Source organism: Podarcis muralis, chromosome 15, assembly GCF_964188315.1.
Source record: "Podarcis muralis chromosome 15, rPodMur119.hap1.1, whole genome shotgun sequence".
Lineage (NCBI taxonomy): Eukaryota > Metazoa > Chordata > Lepidosauria > Squamata > Lacertidae > Podarcis > Podarcis muralis.
The window spans coordinates 22338492-22361425 of record NC_135669.1 but is presented as its reverse complement, the minus strand read 5'-3'; the positions used below and the strand labels follow the sequence as shown (position 1 = coordinate 22361425).

General features: G+C 41.3%; 1 protein-coding gene across 3 annotated transcripts in view; it reads right to left on the bottom strand.

Annotated features, from left to right (window-relative positions):
* Positions 1 to 19577, bottom strand: part of ARHGEF12 (Rho guanine nucleotide exchange factor 12) — an 85521-nt gene extending 65944 nt beyond the window's left edge. For 2 of the 3 annotated variants that reach the window (XM_077919490.1, XM_077919492.1), the window contains exon 1: positions 17586 to 19574. In XM_077919490.1, the coding sequence (XP_077775616.1) occupies positions 17586 to 17617 (32 nt within the window). In that variant the 5' untranslated portion in view covers positions 17618 to 19574. Of the gene's footprint in view, positions 1 to 17585 lie in introns of all 3 variants that reach the window. The other variant, XM_077919491.1, reaches the window with a different exon arrangement.
* Positions 19578 to 22934: the final 3357 nt, after the last annotated feature.

The window sequence follows — 22934 nt, the reverse complement described above, 5'->3', positions numbered from 1 at the left end:
GATATATGATCATTCCCCAAAAAAATTGTTCACACAGCTAAGAGAGAGGAAAGGTAGGCCTATTAAGAGGGAAATACTGACAGGGAAAACATACATGACAAAGATAGCATTGTTTTGTGTTTTATGATACTTTACTCAGACGGAAAAGGCTGTATTTTATTTGGTATACATTTGCAATTTAGCAAGTTAAAAATAGATTACATATGGATTGTCAGATCAAAAGAAGTGTGTAAGTGGCTTAAATTCTTTAAATGCCTCTTCTTTCATGCAGCATAAGTTGCCTTAAAATAAGACTGCTTTCCTGGAATATTTATTCAGCAAATATTTATATACTGCCAACATTAAGAAATAATTATCATGGCAAACAGGATAAAATAAACAATAAAATTACATTTATAAAACTACTACAAAATACATAACTAATCAGTAAAGGTAAAGGGACCCCTGACCATTTGGTCCAGCCGCAGATGACTCTGGGGTTGCGGCGCTCATCTCACTTTATTGGCCAAGGAAGCCGGCATGACTAAGCCGCTTCTGGTGAACCAGAGCAACGCACGGAAATACCATTTACCTTTCTGCCGGAGCGGTACCTATTTATCTACTTGCACTTTTATGTGCTTTCGAACTGCTAAATTGGCAGGAGCAGGGACCAAGGAACGGGAGCTCACCCCGTCGCAAGGATTCAAACCGCCGACCTTCTGATTGGCAAGCCCTAGGCTCTGTGGTTTAACCTACAGTGCCACCCGTGTCCCTGATCAGTAGATCAGGTTAAAACATAACTGAATCATGCCCTCAGGGAAAGCAAGGGTGAAAATATTAGTTCTACACAGGTATTTAAGTGCTATACTGTAGATGTCTGTCTGACAAACACTGAATCGGGAATGCATTCCAAAGAAAAGGTTCCACTATACTAAAAGCACTGGTCTTAGGGGACATAAGTTAAATCAACGTCTCATCTTGGGAAATATCATTAAAAATCAGACTTATACTTTGCTTATCTTTCTGCTATTTCTGTTATAAGGTCTTTTCATTTTCAATTTGGCCTTTGCTTTTCTTCACACCCTGTTTGCTAATAAAGAAACTCCTTCCTGTTTTAGATTACTAGAGGCATGATCCTGTGCAAGAACAAACCAAGCAAATTGGAGCTTCTTGAAAAAAACAACACAAGAAGCTCTCCTGCTGCTCAGAACAAGATATGGTAAATATTTACGCAGAATTCACAGACCTTTACCCCAAATAAGGAGCCAGGCATGGGAAATGAGCAGCTTCCCAGAACTCTACACAGCGGATATGGAGGAGTCCCCGAGGAACGGAAGCTTTATCACCAATGGAAGATGAAGTGCAGTGACTACAGTCCTGGGTCATACTAAAAAGTCTCTGGTTTCCCTTCTGCAAAGATTTGTATCAGTTCAACAGTATGCACAGCCACAGATTGTCAAGCAGTCTTGGATAAGTTCAGCGTCTCAACACATCAGACCAAGACAAGGTGTCAGCAGTAACACTTGAATAAAAGTTTAAGAATAAGAGTCTAAACATCAGCAATCAGTCCAACAGACTGAGGTGGAAAGGGCTAGCAAGAAGAGAAAATATATAGATGTTCATATCAGCCACTTCCTGCATCTTAAGAGTAAAGGCAAGAAGGCCGTGTGTGTGTGTGTGTGTGTGTGTGTGTGTGTGTGTGTGTGTGTTTGTGGGGGTTGGAGGAGTTTCTCTGCCTCTCAATTTTCTCCAGTTTTTAAAAATAAAATTGGAGGAGGGGAGAGAATCTGCAAAGCTCAAGAGAGAACTGCTACTACATCAGTCTAGATTACTAAACTAGAAACTCTCACATTTCATTTGAGAAGAGTAATTTCAAACGTTGTAGAATGCAGAGCATCTTAAGATATATTTTGGCCAAGCTAGGTGTCTACCAAGCAATGGCAAGCTATTTTATACAACACAGCCTTCAACTTCTCTTGCTTCTCACTAGCCTCAGATTCCTCCAACTTCTGCATTAAAAAAAAGGAAACATCTGTCACAGAATAAATGAACATGTGAAAAAGTTGAAGAGTTTCTTTTAATTCATGCAAGCTTTCAAAACCCATAATGTTCAATGTAAAAAAAGTTCAGAATTTGAATCTATGGGTCTTTTGACATTGATGAGAGGAATAAACATGAATCACCTTTTTTGGAGCGGATTATTTAGAACTGGGGTAGCCAACTGGATGGCTACCAAATATTTTGGACTATAATTTCCATCAACCCAAGCCAGTAGAGTTGTAGTCCAAAAAATCTGGAAGGTACAACGCAAGCTACCCCTGATTTAGAACAATTCCAAACTTCCTTCTGGTTGTGTCTGGTAATGAAATGAATGTGACCCTGCTGAACACCATCAAGAGATGCTTGGGAAATCAATACCATTGACCACAGTATCTTCCTGAATCAGCAGGTTAGAAAGGGGCTGGGAAGCATGGTGTTACAGTTGTTTCAGTCCTTCATGTCAAGTTGTTTCCACACAAGGCCACAAGGCCAAAGGCCCTGGCTTAGAGCCTTTGATTTTCATATTAAAATCTACTAATTTTACAATTAAAACACCAGTTGTGCTGGAAGAAGCCAGTGTTCAAAAAAAATTTCTATTATTATATACACAATGTATATGCTTCGATTAGTAAAAGTGAGGAAAAGTTTATTAAGCGGCCCACTTAGACTCTCAGCAATTTTCAAGTTTGAATATTGAACTAAGTGATATTAATCCAGTCTAGACTGTTGCACATTATAAAACCATGCTGTACTTGCTACTTGAAGCATTCTAACATTCACTTCAAGTTATCATACAGTGCTATGGTTTTCTTTTTCATTTATTAAACCACCTGAGAATGTACACATCATATGTTGTTCATGATCTCTGTATAGTATTAATAGAGAGAAACTGTAGATATAAGAAAGAAAGAAAAAAGGCAGCAACTCGAATAACGTGATGAATCTTAGAGGCAACTCCAGTACAGGCTTTTTGTGAGTACCACTTAAAAACTACAAAAAAGAGCTAACTATTAAGGCAACAACAAAAGAACAAGTTGCAAGATGATTATAATGGCAGGAATTAAATCATCTATTGCACCTACCTAGATCAAGGTACTTGTAAAGTATTTATTCATTCAGTACTTACCAATAGTTCTGGAACAATTGGCAGGTGATATCTGCACTGGCAAAAAACATTTTAGAAGTCCCACATGCAATCCCATGCTATCTTCAGCAACAGCCCAGAACACTGCAGGTCACTACTATATGGACTAACATGCCTAAATCTATTTGAAATCTAAACATCTGGGTACTTATAAGTCTAGAACTGCACACACCCAATATCAGAAAGCAATAGGATGGATACAGAATAAAAAACAACAGTACCTATTTTCATTCTCCCAGCCTCTGAATACACAGAGATCCATTGCCTAAAACAGCTTCAGATGCTCATATCTCAATGTTGGAGACCAATGAGCAAATTTAAGCCCAGAAAGTATATGAGGCTCACAACAGACCTTCTGATTTCCACTCGCCACACATTAATCTTTTTTTTTTTTTTTTGTCACTGATAAAGCTATTGACTTTTTTCCACACTGATAATTGCACTCCCTTCCCCTCCAAGCCAATAAATGATCAATAGACTTTTTTTTCCAGGCCTTCTGGTGTCGCTTCCCAAATTTATGTTTAACAGTAACATGCACTGCTACTCAAAACAATGCTTTGCAAATGTGGGGAGGGGGGAGTTTGAACAATCATAGCGGTTAACTTTTTGTCATTACTCCATTTTTTCTTTTAAATATGTTTTCACAGAGACTCTTGAATTTAGTCTGATTGCTTACCTAATAATGGAACCAAGAACCTGCATAGTCCAGAGGATAAACAATGAAAATTCAGCAATTCCCTGCCACTGAACTCTGATCGGCTGGTTATAATTTAAAAATTAATTCTTGGAATTCTTTTGATGTGAAGAGCTGAAAAGTGTTAACTACACACCATAGATCACCATGTGAACATACACCTTACTGCCATGTGTACAAAAATAGTGAAACTTTTTTTTAAGCCACCATGTTGATCTTCAAATCAGCAATCAGTTTATGAATCTGTGAATGTTTCCCCTCTCCTGGAGATTTCTAAAACAGATTATACTGTTGCAGTCAAAGATGGGCTGTGCATCTGCACTACCCTACTTAACAAAATGTGCATAACACTTACTCAATTAAAACAACAACCTCTAAGATCTATGGACTATTCTAGTCCTTCTCTAGTCCAGACTAGAGCCCCTCCCACCCCTTAAAAAAAAAGGCATCTAGCAACAGTAGCAAGGGCAAAAAGCTGTGAAAACAGGGAGAATCAATCCCTGTGCCCTTGTACCCTTTCTAGTGCAGCTGGAACACAACAGGAAGACAGGTCCTGGCACCCACCGCCAGGCACGGACATTGGTAATATGGTGTCCTGTGTGAGGCCAACATTTGCTCCCCACCCCCAGCCAACACATCCCCTTCCCAAAGCTGGCTAAGCAAGGCACCAGGCTTTGTGAAGGAGGCATGAGGCTCTGACAGGGTCCTAGAGCCCTCCCATCTCCTTCCAAAAGCTGGGCAAGCGCTAACTAAGCTTTACGAAGGAGTAAGGAAGATTCTAGGACCTTGCAGAGTCCTCACATCTCCTTCCCAAAGCCCAGCACTTACTAGGCTTTGGGAAGGAGGCAGGAAGGTACTCTCTCAGCTCAGCACCCTGTGCAGGGGAACCAGTCGCACTGCCCTAAATCCACCTCTGCAATAGGTTTTGCAAGGTCCACCAGGGTCTGCCTTCCTCCACTTACTGGAGAGGAAGAAAGAAAGAAAGAAAAGGGAGGAAGAGAAAAAGAACACATCTCCCTCTTCCTATTTTTCCCGTAGCTGAAGCTCTCCTCCACAGGGTAACTCTTCCATAAAGAAAACGGAGTGAAACTCGCTTGGCTTAGTTTCCAAGTCACTCTCATGTGAGCCTCGGGAGAAAGGTCATGCATTTCTACCAATAACCAAATCAGCCTGACATACTGCTGATTTAGACCAAAGAGTACCTGGATAAATAGTCATTTACACAGTCGTCTCCTCACTATCCCCAATGTCTGCAGTGTTCTCATCTTGAACATATACTGATCAATTATAAATTTCCACTTTCCTGTAACGTACTTGTATGTATGTTATAAATATATGAATATACTGATCTACAGGAGAGGGAGGACAAGACCACCTAAGAACCTGCTCTAGCAGGACTATCTCTCTGGGCCTTCCAACCACCACCTGTCCTGTGTGAAGGATTCTCATTACTTTATACAGTACTGTTAATACTGTTTATTGTGTTTTCTAAAAGTGTTATTTAAGGTTACCATTTCAGCCACCTTGGAAGGATGTGCATCTTGAAAAACAGGAGACATATATATTTATATATAAATATAATTGTTTTTTTAAAAAACACCCAGTATTAATGGGGAAAATCCAAAGCATTTTTTAATTGTGAGTGCAATCCACATGGTTAATCTTAAATGAACTGTCACCACACCAGTAAGCATTCAGAACCAGTTAATTCAGATCTGGAGAAATATTTTGTAGGCAAGATCTGTTCAGCACAGATTTGAATTTTTAAATAATTTTAATCAAAATGCCAAACATTAAATTATTTCAAAAGGAGAGAAGAATGATTATTACCAATGTGTCAATTTAGTTCAACATAAATAATTGTTCACATACTGGTGAAACCTTTTCTTCACCCATGAGATGGTAACCAAGGGGTCTTTTGGTCTATTATGCTTTTTGCACACGATCAATGTTTGGCAAAGAAAAAAATGTAAGGAGACTACTAATGCAACACAATTCTCTTCAAAAGACCAAGTCAGTGCAACGTCCCTGGGAGAGCTCAACAAGACAAAGAAACTGTACATTACCATTATCTCCACCTTTCCCTACCAATCTGCTTAACAGTTACAACAATACCACCACCATCCCAATGTGCACTCAGGCACACACAATCCAGTATATGGATTGATACAGACATACAACCAACTCTGGGAAATTCCAGCTGCCAATGGTATTATTATAGACAGATTCTGTCGCTATGCATCTCCCAGCAAAATGAAAATGACTAACTATTGGTCCCATTAGTGGCCTTTACAACAAATTGGGAGCAGACTTCTACCTAGGAAAATCCCTGAAAAGAACAGTCCTGCTTTGACGACAAACACCAGAAGCCCAGTCATCTCTCTGGTCATTTTACCTCACTAACAGCTAGCTTTGCTGTTTTTCTTGCTTGCTTATTTCTGATTAATTTGATCCAAGTGGTGATTTAAAGAAATCTACCTCGTTCAGTAATGGAATTCAGAATAAATCCTCAATACTAAGATGAAGCAAGAAGGGTTTCTACAAAAGCTGCCTGCTCTACACTGCCAGGACAGGCAGGCAAAAGGCATGTTTTTACATTGATGTAAGCTTCTACGAACTTCCAGTACAATTCACTCAGCAGCTGGCCTGGAGACTAAGCACTGTTTCAGTATCTCAGGAAACACAGCGCAGATCAGAAGGAACCATTTCCCTGCAATGCAAACAAATGATAGGGAGAGGGAAGATTTTAGAAGTATGTCTCAGTCATCCTGATGTTCTTGTCAAAGGAGTAAATAAACAAAGAACTTCCAGCAGCTATGGAACAATTGATGTAAAAAATGGGATTCTTGTCAACTGGCTGCATTCCAGATTACAGCAGAGGACATCAAACTGCTTGTGACTCCCAGCAACTTGTTGCAAGGTTAGTTTTCATCCTCAAAGCTTAATTATCTACTATTTTATTAGTGAATAAGGAATACTTCTAGAAGGGACATTTTCACATCATATCTATTTCTGCACCTTTGTCCAACACCTATCCACTAAGCACAACTGCTAAAGGATGTCAGCCTGCAGAAAGGACAAAGAGCTCCAAAAAGCTTTCCACACTCAATGGGAGACCTGAGTCACCACAGCTGGAAGCTCCTCTATATTTTGCCAGCTTCCTAGCCCCAAAAGTTGAGATATTGTTTTCCGATTTACCCAAAGAGCACATAGAATTTCAGGGGATGTGAAAGACCATATAGGGAAATCATCAAGTAGGTATGTTTCCTTATTAACTGATAACCCTCAAGTATGAGAGAAAGGAACATACTTAGAACTTATTATCTATAGCTAAAACTTGGGAGATATTTTTCTTGATGTTTTCAGCAGGCTACTCAGTATCACAAAGAGTATGGGCTACCTAATAAAACAAATTTAAAATGGCCTAATAACTTTTGTGAACTTACTTTTCAAAGCCAGGCAAAAACTCCTCTACTGAACAAGATTTTCTGAGAGTTCCATGGGAATAAGATCTTGCTACAAGTACAGTGGTACCTCAGGTTATATACGCTTCAGGTTACATACGCTTCAGGTTACAGACTCCGCTAACCCAGAAATAGTACCTCGGGTTAAGAACTTTGCTTCAGGATGAGAACAGAAATCGTGCTCCGGTGGCGCGGCAGCAGCGGGAGGCCCCATTAGCTAAAGTACTCTTCAGGTTAAGAACAGTTTCATGTTAAGAACGGACCTCCGGAACGAATTAAGTTCTTAACCCGAGGTACCACTATAAAATGCTTGTTATCCCCAACAATAAAAGCAGGGAATGGAGTGCAGGAGAGTAACTTGCAAGGGATATGGTAGCCCCTGAAACAGGTAAACCAAGACAAAATTTTATTATGGCAAATAAGGCTTACACCATGTAGGGGTGAGGGAGGGGGCAGCTCTTATAATATGTTCCTAAAAATCAGTGTTCACACCAGAGTATTGGCTTCCACACTAAAGTAATTTTATGTGTACAGAGAGGCATTTTTACCTCCATGTTATATTGTAAAGATGTAAAGGTTGCAATCTCAAGATTTTGTTAACTTACCCTTTGCTGCTGTTACAACAAGGCAAAAATAAAACATTTTCCTTTTATGCCAGAACCCTACACGACTTTCTGTATCTCATCCAAGCACTCTCATGTCTACTCAGGACTGTGACATTTAATTGTAGCGTGTATGACTTCAGCAACAAATTCAGCTTCATTGACAAAACTCTGGATACTTTAATGCCTCAATTCTACATGGACTGAAAAACATCTCAAGTCTATAAAAGCCACCCTGGGGTAATGGTTACTCAACCAGCCAATAGAAACAGAAATAAAACATGTGGTACAAAATGCGATAAGATCATTACCCACAAGAGCCACTTCCGCTTTTAAAACCACAAAAAACCACAGCAGAAGGCAAACCACAGCTTTTTTTCCCCAGAAGCTTACAGTGGGTTCCCAGTTTGAAATGTGTAGCTATCTGTGATAAGATCCAAGGAGATTCCTTTGTCCTCTATCCCAGAATTCATGCTTATTTCCAGGAAGTAGGCAGATCAATTCCCTTTACACTTCATTTTATGGATCTATTATTGTTCATTTTATGCGACAAATCAAATTGACTCAAAATGTTATATAGCACTTTTCAATATGAAGATAACTCCATCTCTCTTCCGCCCACTGTCCTGTAATACAAACTTGAGGTTTACTATTCTGTTCCTATTCAGCTGTTCTGTAGTGATCAATGACATTACCCAGACAGAAAAACCATAAAAATTCTGCAGCTGAAGCCATTCTGCAGGTATAGGAAAGTATACAAATTTAATCAATAATAATAATAATCCTTATTTCTGACTATTTACAAGTTCTGTAGCCTTCTGTATCTTATTCATCACTTCTTGTATGCAGTTGGATTGTTAATGGCTAATATCACCCTTTCCAAGTTTCTGGTTCATCAGTATCCTACCTTGCAAAAACAGAGCGTAAATGAGTTGATAAATATCTAAACAGCAGCAAATAAATACTTGGAATAAGCTTAGGATACCCATCCTCAGTCTTCCTCTCCCTCTCATATACAAAGAGTCTTGAATAGGATAAAATGTGCATAATAGCTATAATAAATGGAGTGGCAATTTATAGAATCAGTATCATCAAGTGGTAAAGTACCACTTCAGTTGCAGTGGGAACGCTTGTATACTGTATACTCATGTACAGAAAATGAATATGTACCAGTGAAAAAGATATGTCAAAACCTTCTCTCTGGCATTATTTTTCTACATGCAGGGAGCATAAGTTGGTCCCTAGCACCACAACCAGAGTATAAAGAAATCTGTATGCTCCCAAGACCTACTGCTTGTTTTAATTTTGACAGCCAAACATGAATGAATTTGCAATCCTGCAATTTCTTTCAATTTTTATATATAGTCTTTCCAAACTTGTATCCCCCCTCCTTTGCCTGCATCTGGTGCCAAAAATCAAATGACCCTTCTTCATGCCTCCAGATTCCAATAACACTTCCTCCAGGCACCTTTGAATACTGGCTCATTCGAAATTCCACAAAAAACATGCCTAAACTGCTCACAGATTACCATCAGCTTTAATTTTTCAACATTGGAAGCTATCCAAACACTATGCCATGTGACATGATAAACCAAGACTATGAATAGAGAGGGTCTGAGATCAGTTTCCTACACAAACAGGAACTATTTGGCCAGACCAGGACACATCGCTACAATAAAAACTGCTTGAATAAGTCAAATTTATTTGCATCACACATTTAGTTCAGGAGTGCAACAAACTGTTCCAAGTGTGCTGCCCTTGTAAAGCCACACCTCATTCATGTGAGTACAGGCAGAAAGATAGGCAGTTCTCCCTTTGGCAGTTTATACATGCCATTTCTTTATCCACACTGAGAGGCCCTTCTGGTTAATTCACACCTTGCACTTCATGCTACATCCCCCAATGAGATCATTAACAGAGAAGCCATAATTTCACTGAGCTGTTTAAACAAGTTTAGAAGCTTAAAGTGCATCTTCCGAGTCAGTAAGTATATCCTGTTGCAATCCTAAAGAGGACAATGTGTTTCTAACAGAGACAGCAATACTTTGGCCATTAGTAGCTGAAGGGCACCTGACAAACATGATGATGATTTACGCAAATTAAGTACACAGAAACTAGGTATGAACTTGAATGAACTGCACAGATTGGGAATTTGAAATGTTTACACAACTATTCCATCCATTGGGAAGCATTTCTATGCTTATTTACTGCTTTGAGTTAATTGTAGAAGTTCTTGTTGCTCTACAGAACACAAAGCTACAGATTGGGGGAGTGGAAAGTCCAATCAAGCATTGGGATAGGAAATAGGCAAGTGTTTGCCAAGAAATGGTAGCTGCTTAGCTTTCTAATTTCTAAACATATGCAATACATGTTTCTGCTGGCTAGAAATCAGGATTGTAAAGTGGCTCATTTTTTCTCCATAACCTCTGAGATCAGGTAGGCTGCAAATTAATTAAAACACACACACATCTCTAAAACTGAGTTCACTAACAATATATAAATGAAGTGTCTCTGAAAATGGCACCAAGTAAAGGGTAGATGCATGTGGCTCAAGAGTTAAAATGTTTTGGAACAAATTTCATTTATTTACATGGTGCCAGAAACTTACTAGATGTTCCCTAAGGAAGCAAAATAAAATAAGCATGTCTTAAGATCAGACAGACTTCCATTTCCCATCTTCATTTGTTATACCTTTGGATTCATAACACACACTATGGAAATGCTGAATTTTAAACAGGGTGCCCTCATATAAATTTCATTTCTTCTTTTATAACATTAAGCAATATCTTAAAGGTTTTGTTGTGGGGCTTTGTTTTTAACTTTGCATCTCCACCTTCCTTATCCAGAGCTCATTATTCCAAAACAAGTGACAAATGCGCAATTGCTTGTCTGTTTACACACACAATTCCTCACAAAGCAAGAGGGAATGTTTCCTTTGTGTGGTGCTCTGCAGATGCTGTAGATTCCAACTTCCATCAGGCTTAGTCTATGGCCATGCAGTTAATGGCCAAGAATAATGGAAACTGAAGTCCACAATATCTGGAAAGCACCAACTGGCTGCCCCAGTGTACTGCTTTAAAGGTTAAAACCAGCACCTTGGTTGCATTAGAAAATTGTATCCCATTGAGTTCTTCTAGTACAGTGGTACCTCAGGTTACATACACTTCAGGTTACATACGCTTCAGGTTGTACTGTTAAAATATGGCGCATATACGAAAAAGCATCAATACTTTTTAGTGCAGCATTCACATATATATACCCATGCAGTACAAGTTATAAGGGACGTGGGTGGCGCTGTGGGTAAAACCTCAGTGCCTAGGACTTGCCGATCGTATGGTCGGCGGTTCGAATCCCCGCGGCGGGGTGAGCTCCCGTCGTTCGGTCCCAGCTCCTGCCCACCTAGCAGTTCGAAAGCACTCTTAAGTGCAAGTAGATAAATAGGTACTGCTTTCTAGCGGGAAGGTAACAGCGTTTCCGTGCGCTGCGCTGGTGCTGGCTCGCCAGAGCAGCTTCATCACGCTGGCCACGTGACCTGGAAGTGTCCTCGGATGGCGCCGGCTCACGGCCTCTAGAGCGAGATGAGCACGCAACCCTAGAGTCGGACACGACTGGCCCGTACGGGCAAGGGTACCTTTACTTTTTAGTACAAGTTATAGGTTTTGATTATACAAAAAGTGTGTCTCACAGTTTAAACAAAAGAATCACCACTGCCCATCTAGTTGGTTTCAACATCAGATCCACAACAAATTTTGATGATAAAAATATAGAAAGGAGTTGAAGTTTGACTAAGTTTGACTGTCTATGCAAGGTTGTTAGTTGGTGTATAAATCAATATGAATCAATAGTCACACTTTAGAGAATTCTGCATGGAACACCACAGGCATTAGCTGAATTCTGATGAAATGAAGCAGTTCTCACATACAAGAAATGGTAGAAATATTTGTCCCTCCAGTGTATTGGCCATCATTGTGAAGTTCTCATTTATCCCCATTCCGACTGTTATCCAATTTGAAATATAAGGTACTCCTAATTGGCTTCTTTCAGACTTTGGCAGGATTTAAATATGACGTACTGGATGGAATGAAAATAACTTGGTATCCATTACCGCCTTGAACCTTTCAGCATTATTAATTTATGTCATAGTAAGTTCAGTGCAACCAAAGGATTACATGCATTTGGCCAGCAGTATCCCGCCTCCACCCAAGCAATTACCTTGGCACCCATAGCTTTCTTCAAAACCAGAAAAGCAAGCTCCAATTTTTGCTAGAGATAGAATAAAAGCCTGAAGAAACTGTCTAGTTCTAACCAACAACAATGATCAAAATTTCCAACTTGAAGGGGGAAAATAATAACTAAAGGAAAGCTCATTCTAAGTATATGGTCATACCAGCTAGTGCAGTTTGTATCATTTGTATCATTTCATGGGTGGAACAACTGGTTGCTTCACTTCCAGCTGAGGGAAAGGGAGTATCTCATTAATGAAATACTCACATTCTGTACTGTTTGACACAAATGTTGGAACAGAACTGGCCAGACCCTCTGTCTGGGAAGCATGAGAGGTTGCCTCTTGAAATGGCAGTCTTTAGACCTCTTTCTGACAATGGATCAAAAACCCAGCTTGCTATTTGACACAGTGGGCTGTGGTGCTTAAAAAAGCAGCATAAGAATGTTCTAGGTGGGAGGACAAAAAGGCATAGCTTGTCTCTTCTTCTCAGAGAAAATCAGTGCCACTAACAGTCTGAATTATCACTGAACACTGAAACAGAATATCTTTCTTTATATTCTAATGTATATACATACCATCATTTAATGTGTTTCCAGATAACTTGGGAATAGATACTTTACAGTGATAGGCAACACAAGTTTTAAAAAAAAAGTAAGATAAAACGATGACTGGAAATGTTTGACTAAAAAGACTGCTACAAATATAGTTTAAATGTCTGAGCACTACAAATTAGCAAAATGAGAAGTATGCACAACTTTTATATAACTACAACTTTTCAGTTAAGCAACTGCAACAAAGGATAAGAATTTCATAGAAAATGGTTGTGCTTAGCAGAACAATTCTTATTTTCCACCCATTTAGATGTCACTATTATTATGCAGGCATACGCTGAAATACGAGGCAAATTAGAAAGAGTCAATTTTAGCATCTAGTGATGAAGGAAAACAACAATTAAGAAATCTTGTTTAAGTAATTGTGTAAATTCTCCACAAACACTTATTTCACTCATGGTAGCAGGGATTTTAGATGCTATTATAAGAATTCAATTTAACAAAAACATGCTGGAAGAAAAGATATCAATTGCTAAACATGGGACACACTACCTTCTAAGGACACACAAAAAATGCACACAATGTGTGAGGCAATGACTGGCAATGCTATATGAAAATTGTTGTTGTTTAGTCATTTAGTCGTGTCCGACTCTTCGTGACCCCATGGACCACAGCACACCAGGCACTCCTGTCTTCCACTGCCTAACGCAGCTTGGTCAAACTCATGTTCGTAGCTTCAAACAGTATTTATTATTTATGAAAATAAATGCAGTTAATTAGATTGACAAAAAAGGGAAGCAGGCACATCCTGACGTTTCTTGGTTGTAGCAACACAATACACTCGAGTCATCATGATCATCTTAAACATTTTCAAATTGCTCAGCAATGAAGGAAAAACACACTTTATCCCACTCAGCCATGTATCGCCTGCCACAAATGGCAAAACAGAGGATGTTCAAAGCCAACGCTTGCCTGCTTTCAGACAGAGGAACCCAAAAATATTGTTTTCTATCTTTGTTATGTAACTGCAAAGACAATGGCCATGAAAATCTGTATGTTGACTGTTAACTTAGTGGAAACCAAGAATGGCCCCAGAAGTCATTAAGACTTTGCATTTATTTGGTATGACTTTTAAAAAAAGGTGAAAAAATTAAAAAGGAGCAAGTTTTGTGCATGAGTAAGAAAAGATTACAGTGATATTCACTGAGGGTAATAGATGTGCTGATTTCACACTCTTGAGGAACAGGGTAAACAAAATTTGTTAAATATAACTCATGATACAGTCAGATTAAATTACAATGAAAGATTTAAACTACAGAATAGTCTTCTGTAACAGATAAGGAGAGGTGTTAAACTCCCTTTAAAGAAACATACTACAAAGATGAACAAAACAGAGGAATAATATAGTTCAGTATATGGACGGAAGATATATTGTGATAAAAAATAATGACTAAGCTCTAAACAGATACAGTATTTGAAAACTGAAAATGTGAAGCAGTCAGTTCCAAAACACATTCTAAACAGTTCAACCCCTACCCCCAAGTTTCTTTACTATATATAAAATAAAAGGGCAAAGAGAACAGATTTGCCATGAGTCTCCCTACTATTAGGTGGAGATAAATATAGATACACACACACACACACACACACACACACACACACACACACTTTTCAAACCCTGCCATATACTGCAGTTTTAAGAAGGCCCTTGAGGCAGCTAAATTATATAAATATTAACACAAAGATTTAACAACAATAATTCAGTTAATCAAAACAGAACCTGTAAAGGTATACATTTTTTAAAAAGAGCCATAAAGCTATACATTAAAAAAACAACCTGTGGGTAGTTTAATTCCCAACTTGACTAAATTGTATTGGTTTCACCTTCCAATATATTGCTGAAATAAAAATGTCTTACTCTTTTAACTACTTTCCAGAAGATGATGACAAAACTAGTCCTAGAGCCAGAATTCTGAAAAAAGTGTTACTTCAATGAAAGTCCTGATTACCCGGCTTCACATACACACACCCAAAAAACCTGACCTAAGCAAAGTCTCTTTGGATGATCTTAGCATATAGGAAGCATGATCATTATAAGGCAAAAATCATCACCATAAATGAGATTAACAAGAAAAGCTGCAAGTAGAAGAATGGGCAGGTTCAGTTCTGGTCACAAGAGCATCAACACTGGTAATCAGATCTGAAGCCAATAGGAAATAAAAGTTACTGTTGACATACAGATCTAGACCTTGATCTTCAACCTGTCCTGCAAGCATAACCTCTGTTTTTTAAAAAAGCAGAGAGAAAAGCTATATCCTGCTTAATCCAAGCACTATGTAAGAAATAAATTTCAAAGAGAATGAGTCCTCCTAGTTCAGGCCAAAAGTCCATCTATTCCAGGATCCTTTTTCCACAGTGGCCAACCAGTTTCTTATAGGAAGTCCATAAACAAAACATGGGGGAATTAGCCCTCTCTTGCCAGTTCATCTCTAGAACTTCAAGAGTACCGGTAATTGGTAAGAAATCAGCCTATGAGTGAAGACTGATGTCCATGACAAACCAAGGCCAGGTTGAATACATTGCAAGTAAACAACACTGCAAAGCACCATGCTTGAAGGTGGCTTTAAGGAATAACAGAACTGTTCATTTCTTTTTCTTAAATAATAATAAAAAAGCTGGGGGGAGAGAATCATTTATCTGTCTCCTACCAAAATAAAGCATAGGACAGTCACCAAGTCATTATTTATCTGGTGTTTTCTGAGCAGAGGAAACTACTGAGCAGACATATATTCATGCAGAATCATGTTCAGAGTCAAAGCTTAGGAAAGTGAATGTGGGATCGTGAAAACAATTACCTTATCACCATTAGAAAAAAAGTTGCTCAAGGACAGAGGTCAAGCAGGGTGGCATAAAAAGTCCAAGATTCCTGTCATACAGCACACCTAGGCTGAAGACAGAAAGCTAGCTTTCACCACCATTAGCAAGTAGTTGCTAATACTGAAAGTTGAATGTGTAAATTAAAAAGACAAGGAATATAAAAAGACAATGTGTCAATTTTTATAATGGTTATTTTAATACAGTAGAACCTTGGGTTAAGTACTTAATTCATTCCGGAGGTCCATTCTTAACCTGAAACTGTTCTTAACCTGAAGCACCACTTTAGCTAATGGGGCTTCCCACTGCCGCCGCACCGCCAGAGCACAATTTCTGTTCTCATCCTGAAGCAAAGTTCTTAACCCGAGTTACTATTTCTGGGTTAGCGGAGTCTGTAACCTGAAGCGTATGTAACCTGAAGTGTATGTAACCCGAGGTACCACTGTACAATGATAAAAAGAATACCTTGTTTCAGCAACCAACCATCTCCACTATAACTGCTCAACTGCAGCCTATTTTTCTGCTATTCAGATCAGTTACTAGCTGACTAAAACCTGTTTGATAACATGAAATAAATGAATGGCCTAACAGAACTTCCAGTAAGCTACCAAAACAAAACACTTACACTCTTATTTTTTAAGCTTGAAAAAGATTTGTAGGAAGATAATTAGAGCTTGAAGCACATGCTCTGTACAAGAAAATCCAAAGCATTCTTCCCATTTTTCTGGAAGAAAGTGCATTCAAAATCCAATTATGCATTTAAACTGAGTCTGCTGCTGCTTTTAAAGAAAGGGTTCAGCATTTTAGAAGCATAAATAAGCAGCATGTTTAGCAGTTCTGTAGCCAGCTCTGGAACCCAGAAAATTGTCTGAGATAATCAACAGAGCTGGATTATGTGCCTGTTGACTCCATGACTCATCTACAAAATAAACTCTTCAGGACTGCTGCAGCAGTCACAAGGCCAAACATTTGGACCAAACTTCACTTCTTGTAATGCCTATGTTATTGGGTGATGAAGTACAAACTAACACTATTCCTATCCAGAAGAGTAACAGATACTTGCCAAAGAAAAAGCCGCTGTCAAGTTCATTCCCCGCATCCTTTTCTTTATGATTATGCATCCAAACTCCAAAATACGAAGTGATGGCTGTTTCCAAGGTTTTGTTTTTTAATTTAGTACTTAATGAGGAGGAAGCAGACTTTAATAATAAAAGCACAATATGAAACCTCTTATCTAAACCCAACATACTGCATGTTCCAGATAACCAGGACTTCCCTGCAGATGAAGAGGGCATATCCTAGGTTCCAGAACTGTCAGTATCATTAAGTACCAATTGCTGGGAGGAAATGGGGTGGGGTTGCAGTTTAATAGGATGTAAAGAGAAGCGAGGGAAAGTAACATGAGTCAGAGGGGATGGAGGAGAGGAAGAGGGGAGAGCACAGGCTTCCATGTGCCAACTACAGATCTACTGTAAAGACAGACACTTCAGCATCCCATTTTGAAGAACAAAATGTAAGTCCAAACACAATACAATGCTCCAAATAAATACCGTGGGTGCCAGGAACTATGAGATTGAAGAATGCCACCCTGCCAACTGGGAAATAGGTTAGGTTATTACGTACTGTGCTCCAGCTCCACTCAGAACAACCTGCCCACTAAACATCTGCACCCCCAAGATGGAGCAATCTTCTATACAGCCCCTTCACTGAAGTTAGGAAATACTTTCAAGAAGTAACCCTATTACGACAGTATACCAGAACGCACATCTGGACCAAGTGACTAGCAGCCTTGAAAACCCTATTATCTGAATCCATTTAGAACCTAACCCAGATGATTTGATCATCATCAGATCAAAGCTGGGCTTGCCAACTCAAAAAGTAAATTCCAACCTCATTTACTCAAGGCTGTCAACCTTTGCACCTTTCCCACTGTTGCAATATTAAAACTTAAAATCCAACCAAACTCCAAGCAGTCAATGTAGAAGGTGCACAGAAACACTATTCATACTGACCTGTCCGTGATTGCAGACTGTGTGCCACTCATTGGAGCCCTTGGCAAGGAGACGACTTTTTAGCCAATCTGCATTGTACTAGTTATAATTTAAGTACATTACTGTCAATTTCCCATACACACACCAGCTTTGCTCCAGAGAAGTACTAGTGAAGTCAGTTAAAAACAACAGCAATGCAGTTCTTCACGATTGCCCAAAAGATCCATATCAGAGTACGCTCAGGAAAAGCCACAAAGCAACTTTTCTGCCCCAAATCCTCCAAGTAGTATGGGAGAAGGCCTTCAAAGTCATGATTCAATACTCTGAAAATCCTGCTGTTGCCTCAAGATGGTAACTGTCAGACACAGACACATCTGCTTCAAGTTATTCCCAAGCCTTGTGTCCAGGCATCACAGTTCCAGAACTCTTCTCAAGTCATTAGGCCACAGCAAACCAACAAGAAATCAAATAGCGTAGCAATCCCTGTCCAAAGAAAGGGGTGAGGGGACCTTGTGGGGGAGCAACTAACCTCCTCCCACCCTTACTACCCCATGGGAGGGCAGGAACGCCTCATCTAATACACTTTGGGTCAATTCCCCACTGCTGAAAGTTGCTTCTCTGGGCTCCACCACTTTGTAAACTGAAGAACCTTTTGATGACCTTCTATGGGACTGTGTGGGGTGGCACTTCTCTCCTGCACTTGATTTTCTTTTTCCTTTCTGAGGGGGGTGGGGAAACCCCTTTTGCAGCACTAGCCCTTATGGCCCTGCTGACCTTTCTCTGTAGGATTGTCAAGAAAAGCTGGTAGGGGTGTCCCACTTTTGAGCTGTTTCCACCAAGGAGGGGTGGGGGGGATGTTAGGAGGACAGGAAACCCCCTTAGCCCTTCTATGGAGAACTGAGCAGAACCTCCTCTTTCTCCCTTGGGTAAAGAGAAACTCTGCCTTTTAGGAGGGCAAAAAAACAGCAGAGTAAACCAGCCCCCCTCCTCTAAGAAGGGGTGGGGAAATGAGATCTACACGCACCCCAGCCCCAAATTAGGCTCTGGGGCTGATTAAAGGGAGAGAGAAAATTAGTCTTGCATGAACTGAGGTCGCAGCTCGGAGCCTCCCCTCAGGGAAGGGTGCATAATATTCCCTACTTTGGTGGGGGTTGGGAGTATGAAAACACACACGAGCCAGGCCGGGGGGGGGGGTCCTCTCTCGACGCGCCCCCCGCCCTTTTCTTCTATCTCGGCCTCTGTCTCTCTCTTCTTCTAGGCCCCGAAGAGCATCATCTTCTTCCTGACAGGACTAAGTTCGTCGATGGGTCCGGGGTGGGGGTGAGGAGGTCGGACGCCCCGAAGTCGTCGTAGCAGCAGTTGCGGCGGCCGCGGGGTGGAGGTGTGTGAGGAGAGATGAGGCGACTTCTTTTCGCCCCTCCGCGTCGAACCGGCTTGACTCCGGTTCGAGTCCGGTTTGGGGGCCCGCTTCGCCGCCGAGGCTTCGCCGGTGGAGGCAACCCACCCGAGCCTTTCCCGTCGACGGCTGGGACGAGGAGTGGAAGAAGAAGAAGAAGAAGATTAAAACAACAGCCGTTCCCGGAGAGGCTCCTTCCCGCCGCCGAGTCCGGAATGTGAGGGGGAGAAAGCGGAGCGGGAGGGGAAGAAATGTGGGCTCCTTTCCACAGGCCGCGTCTCCTCCTCCTCCTCTCGCCGCCGCCGCCGTCTGAGGGCCCGACTCGGCTTCGCCGCTCCCGCCGGCGCTCGCTCGCTCGGGCTAGATTCTCCTCAGGCCGACGTTCCCCGCCGGCTTCGCTGGGGCAGGCCCAGGTTCGACTCCACTCGGCTCCGTTCGGCCTCTTCCGGCGGTTCCGGGACTATTTTGTTCCCCCTCCTCCTCTTCCCCCCTCCCCTCGCCACTTCTTTAATGCATTCTTCCCCCACCAACACACACACAGCACTTCACTTCAGGGAGCCGCCTCGCTCTTCGTCTCCTCCTCCTTCTCCTTCTCCCGGCGCTCCATTCCTCGAATCCTTCCGCCGGGACGCGTCACACGTCGTTTTGGAATCTCCGTCGTCGCGGCTCTTCGGCCCAACATAGCGCGCCGCCTCCGCAGTCCGCGGCGGGAGGGTGGGGGGTGAGGGAGGAGTGAGAGAGAAGGAAAGGAGTCCGTTCGAGGCCACACCTAGCAGGTCTTCCTTTGGCCCTCCTGCCGCTGCCGTCGCTCACGTCCCTCTTGTCACCAGAAGGTGACTTATTCGGGCAGAGCGGCAGCAATATGTATCCATTTGAAGCACATGACTTTCCCCCCAAGTAATCCCGAGAACCATAGTTTCCCTTCTCAGAGCCCTAACAAAACTACAATTCCCAGGATTCGTAGGGAGAAGTCATGTGCAGTTGAAGATGCTTGAAATGGGTGGTGTGAACTGCCCAAAACGCAGTCTCGCGTCCCAGGATTAAACAGCAGCCAATTTATTCCTCTCTTTCTGTGACCCACCTGCACTCCCAAGTTCTTTTGTTTTGCCTGATGCTAAGTTTGGAAGTTTGGCTGCTGTTCTGTCACTCCTTGACATCCAATGAAGCTGCATATGGGAAGATTGAGGGCAGACAAAGTACAGTGGTACCTCGGGTTAAGAACTTAATTCGTTCTGGAGGTCCATTCTTAACATGAAACTGTTCTTAAGCTGAGGTACCACTGTAGCTAATGGGGCCTCCTGCTGCCGCCACCACACAATTTCTGTTCTCATCCTGAAGCAAAGTTCTTAACCCAAGGTACTATTTCTGGGTTAGGGGAGTCTGTAACCTGAAGCGTCTGTAACCTGAAGCATCTGTAACCCGAGGTACCACTGTACTTCTTCACGCTGTGCATGTTTAAACTATGGAACTCATGCCCACAGGAGACATTGATGGTCGCCAGCTTGGATGGCTTTCAGACAGGACTTATCCTCCAGGCATTTGCCTGTCAGTGGCTACTATCTGCCATGACTGGAGGCAATAATGCTTCTGAATACCAGTTGCTGGAAACCACAGGAGGGGAGAGGGCTCTTGCACTCCAGTCCTGCTTGCAAGCTTGCCACTGGGAGAACAGGATTAGGTGAGCTTTGGGGCACCTTTGAAGCACATCTGAAGGACATTATTTCCCTCGAAGAATTCTGAGCACTGTAGTTTGCTTCTGGCAGAGTTAGAATTCCCAGCAACTCTTAGCAAACTACAGTGCCCAGAATTCTTTGAGCAGGGTGGGAAATAATGTCTTTCAGATGTGCTTCAAAGGTATAGTGTGTACACAGCCTTATTACAGCTTTCCTTACCATAATTTTAAATGTATAGTGTGCACACAGCCTTATTATGGCTTTATTACCATGACTTTAATGGTTATAGTGTGTACACAGCCTTATGGGTTTGCTTACCATAACTTGCTTAGGAGTAATCCCCATTGAACTCTAGAGTAGCACTGTGCTGTTACTTGCATTAAAATGTTGTTGCATGCATGCCAACCTCCCAAGTGGCAGGGGTCTGCATGGGCTGCAATGTTCATGCAGGGGTTCATTTCCCTTGGAATGAAGGCCAGTGGAGACTGTGATGTCTTTAAGAGATTTGGTTTTATTACACATGTATACTACTTGACAGCCCAAACTTAGTCACTGAAAACTAACTCCCCTGGCCTATTGTAGTCCCATTTTTGTACGGAACAACTGCGAGCTCAGTTTGCTACCGCAGACCCTCCAAGTGTCCCTATTTTCCAGGGACCACCCCAAATTTATAGAAGTCGTCCTAGTTTCTGATTTGATCCTAGAATGTCCCGCTTTTCCTTAGGATGTCCCTATTTTCATAAGAGAACTGTAGGAGGGTATGGAGTTATCCGACCCCTGAGCCATCTGAAGGCAGCCCTGTATAGAGAAGTATTTAAAATGTTTTATGTTTTCATATATGTTGGAAACCACCCAGAGTGACTGCGACAATCCAGTCAGATGGGCAGGGTATAAATAGTAAAATTGTTAATTATTATTAACAATTGGACGTCCCTATTTTCATCAGAGAAATGTTGGAGGGTATGCTACGATGTAAAAAATATATTCCTGGGCTAACCACAGTGCTCAGGGTTATCCCATCCATGGACTAAAGCCAGTTCATAGAAATCAGCTATACAGCTGAAAATAAAACTTTTAAGTGTGTTGTAAAGTGCATGATACAAATGTGACACTAGATGGCGATGGTGAGCTATGGCAAATCCAATGTATTTTTTAAAAACATATTTTTCACAAAGTTTTTTATATGCGTCTAGATTCTGCCATGGAGTCATGGAACTGTAGAGTTGGAAAGGACCGTGGGGATCATCTAGTCTAACTCCCTGCAATGCAGGAATCTTTCACCCAATGTGGGGCTCTAACCCACGACTCTGAGATTAAGAGCCTCATACTCTATCAACTGAACTAGCCCGTTAATATTAAGTGCATGTTGTCCCTTTTCCACCATGCTAAGCCACTTGTGGTACCCTTGATTCCAGCAGATAGCCATTTTTGCCATTCAGGTCACAGTCACACCATTGCACTATGATTTGCAAAGCACCACGACACCATTTTCAACAGTCCTGGCTTCCTCCAAAGAATTCTGGGAGCTGTAGTTTGTTAAGAGTGTCGAGAGTAGTTAGGAGACCCTTATTCCCCTTACAGAACTACAATTCCCAGAGTTCCCTGGGAAGACAGATTGATTGTTAAACCACTCTGGGAGGGCAATAGCCACTCTCAGCACCCTTAACAAACGGCAGTTCCCAGAATCCTTTGAGGGAACCCATAACTATTGAAAGCAGTAGGATACTGCTTTGAATGTATGGTGTGAATGTGGCCTCAATCTTGCAGAAAGCTGCCTGCTTCCTGTGCAGGAGTGGGCAGTCTTCAGGCTTGTGGGATCTATACTAGTTATTTTGCATTTATCATTGGTATCATAGTATACAAGTGTCCTTATTTTCTGGTACCCAGCTTTGTTCAATCTCTGTCCCAGTTTTTGCCGTATTAAAATGCTGTTAAGGTAAGTTGCTCAAGTTTTCCTTCACCAGGGTTCAGCCCTGTGTACTGTTTCATTTCCCTCACAGTTAAATCTCTGAGAAGGGTGCAGATTCAGTGGCAGATTAACACACAAACGAAGTAGGCTACAGCTTAGGGCCTCTGATTATGAAGTGTTTCTAAATACTAAACAAAAAAACAAAAAACCACTTTATTTTGTGTTTTACATAATAAAGGAAATAGGGAAAACAGTCTCTATATCAGACCTTATTGCTTGATGTGATGAAAAGATACTAAATGTCTGGGCAATTATTTGTCATACTGTCAGTGCCGGATTTACGTATAAGCTAAACAAGCTATAGCTTAGGGCCCCACCCTCTTGGGGGCCCT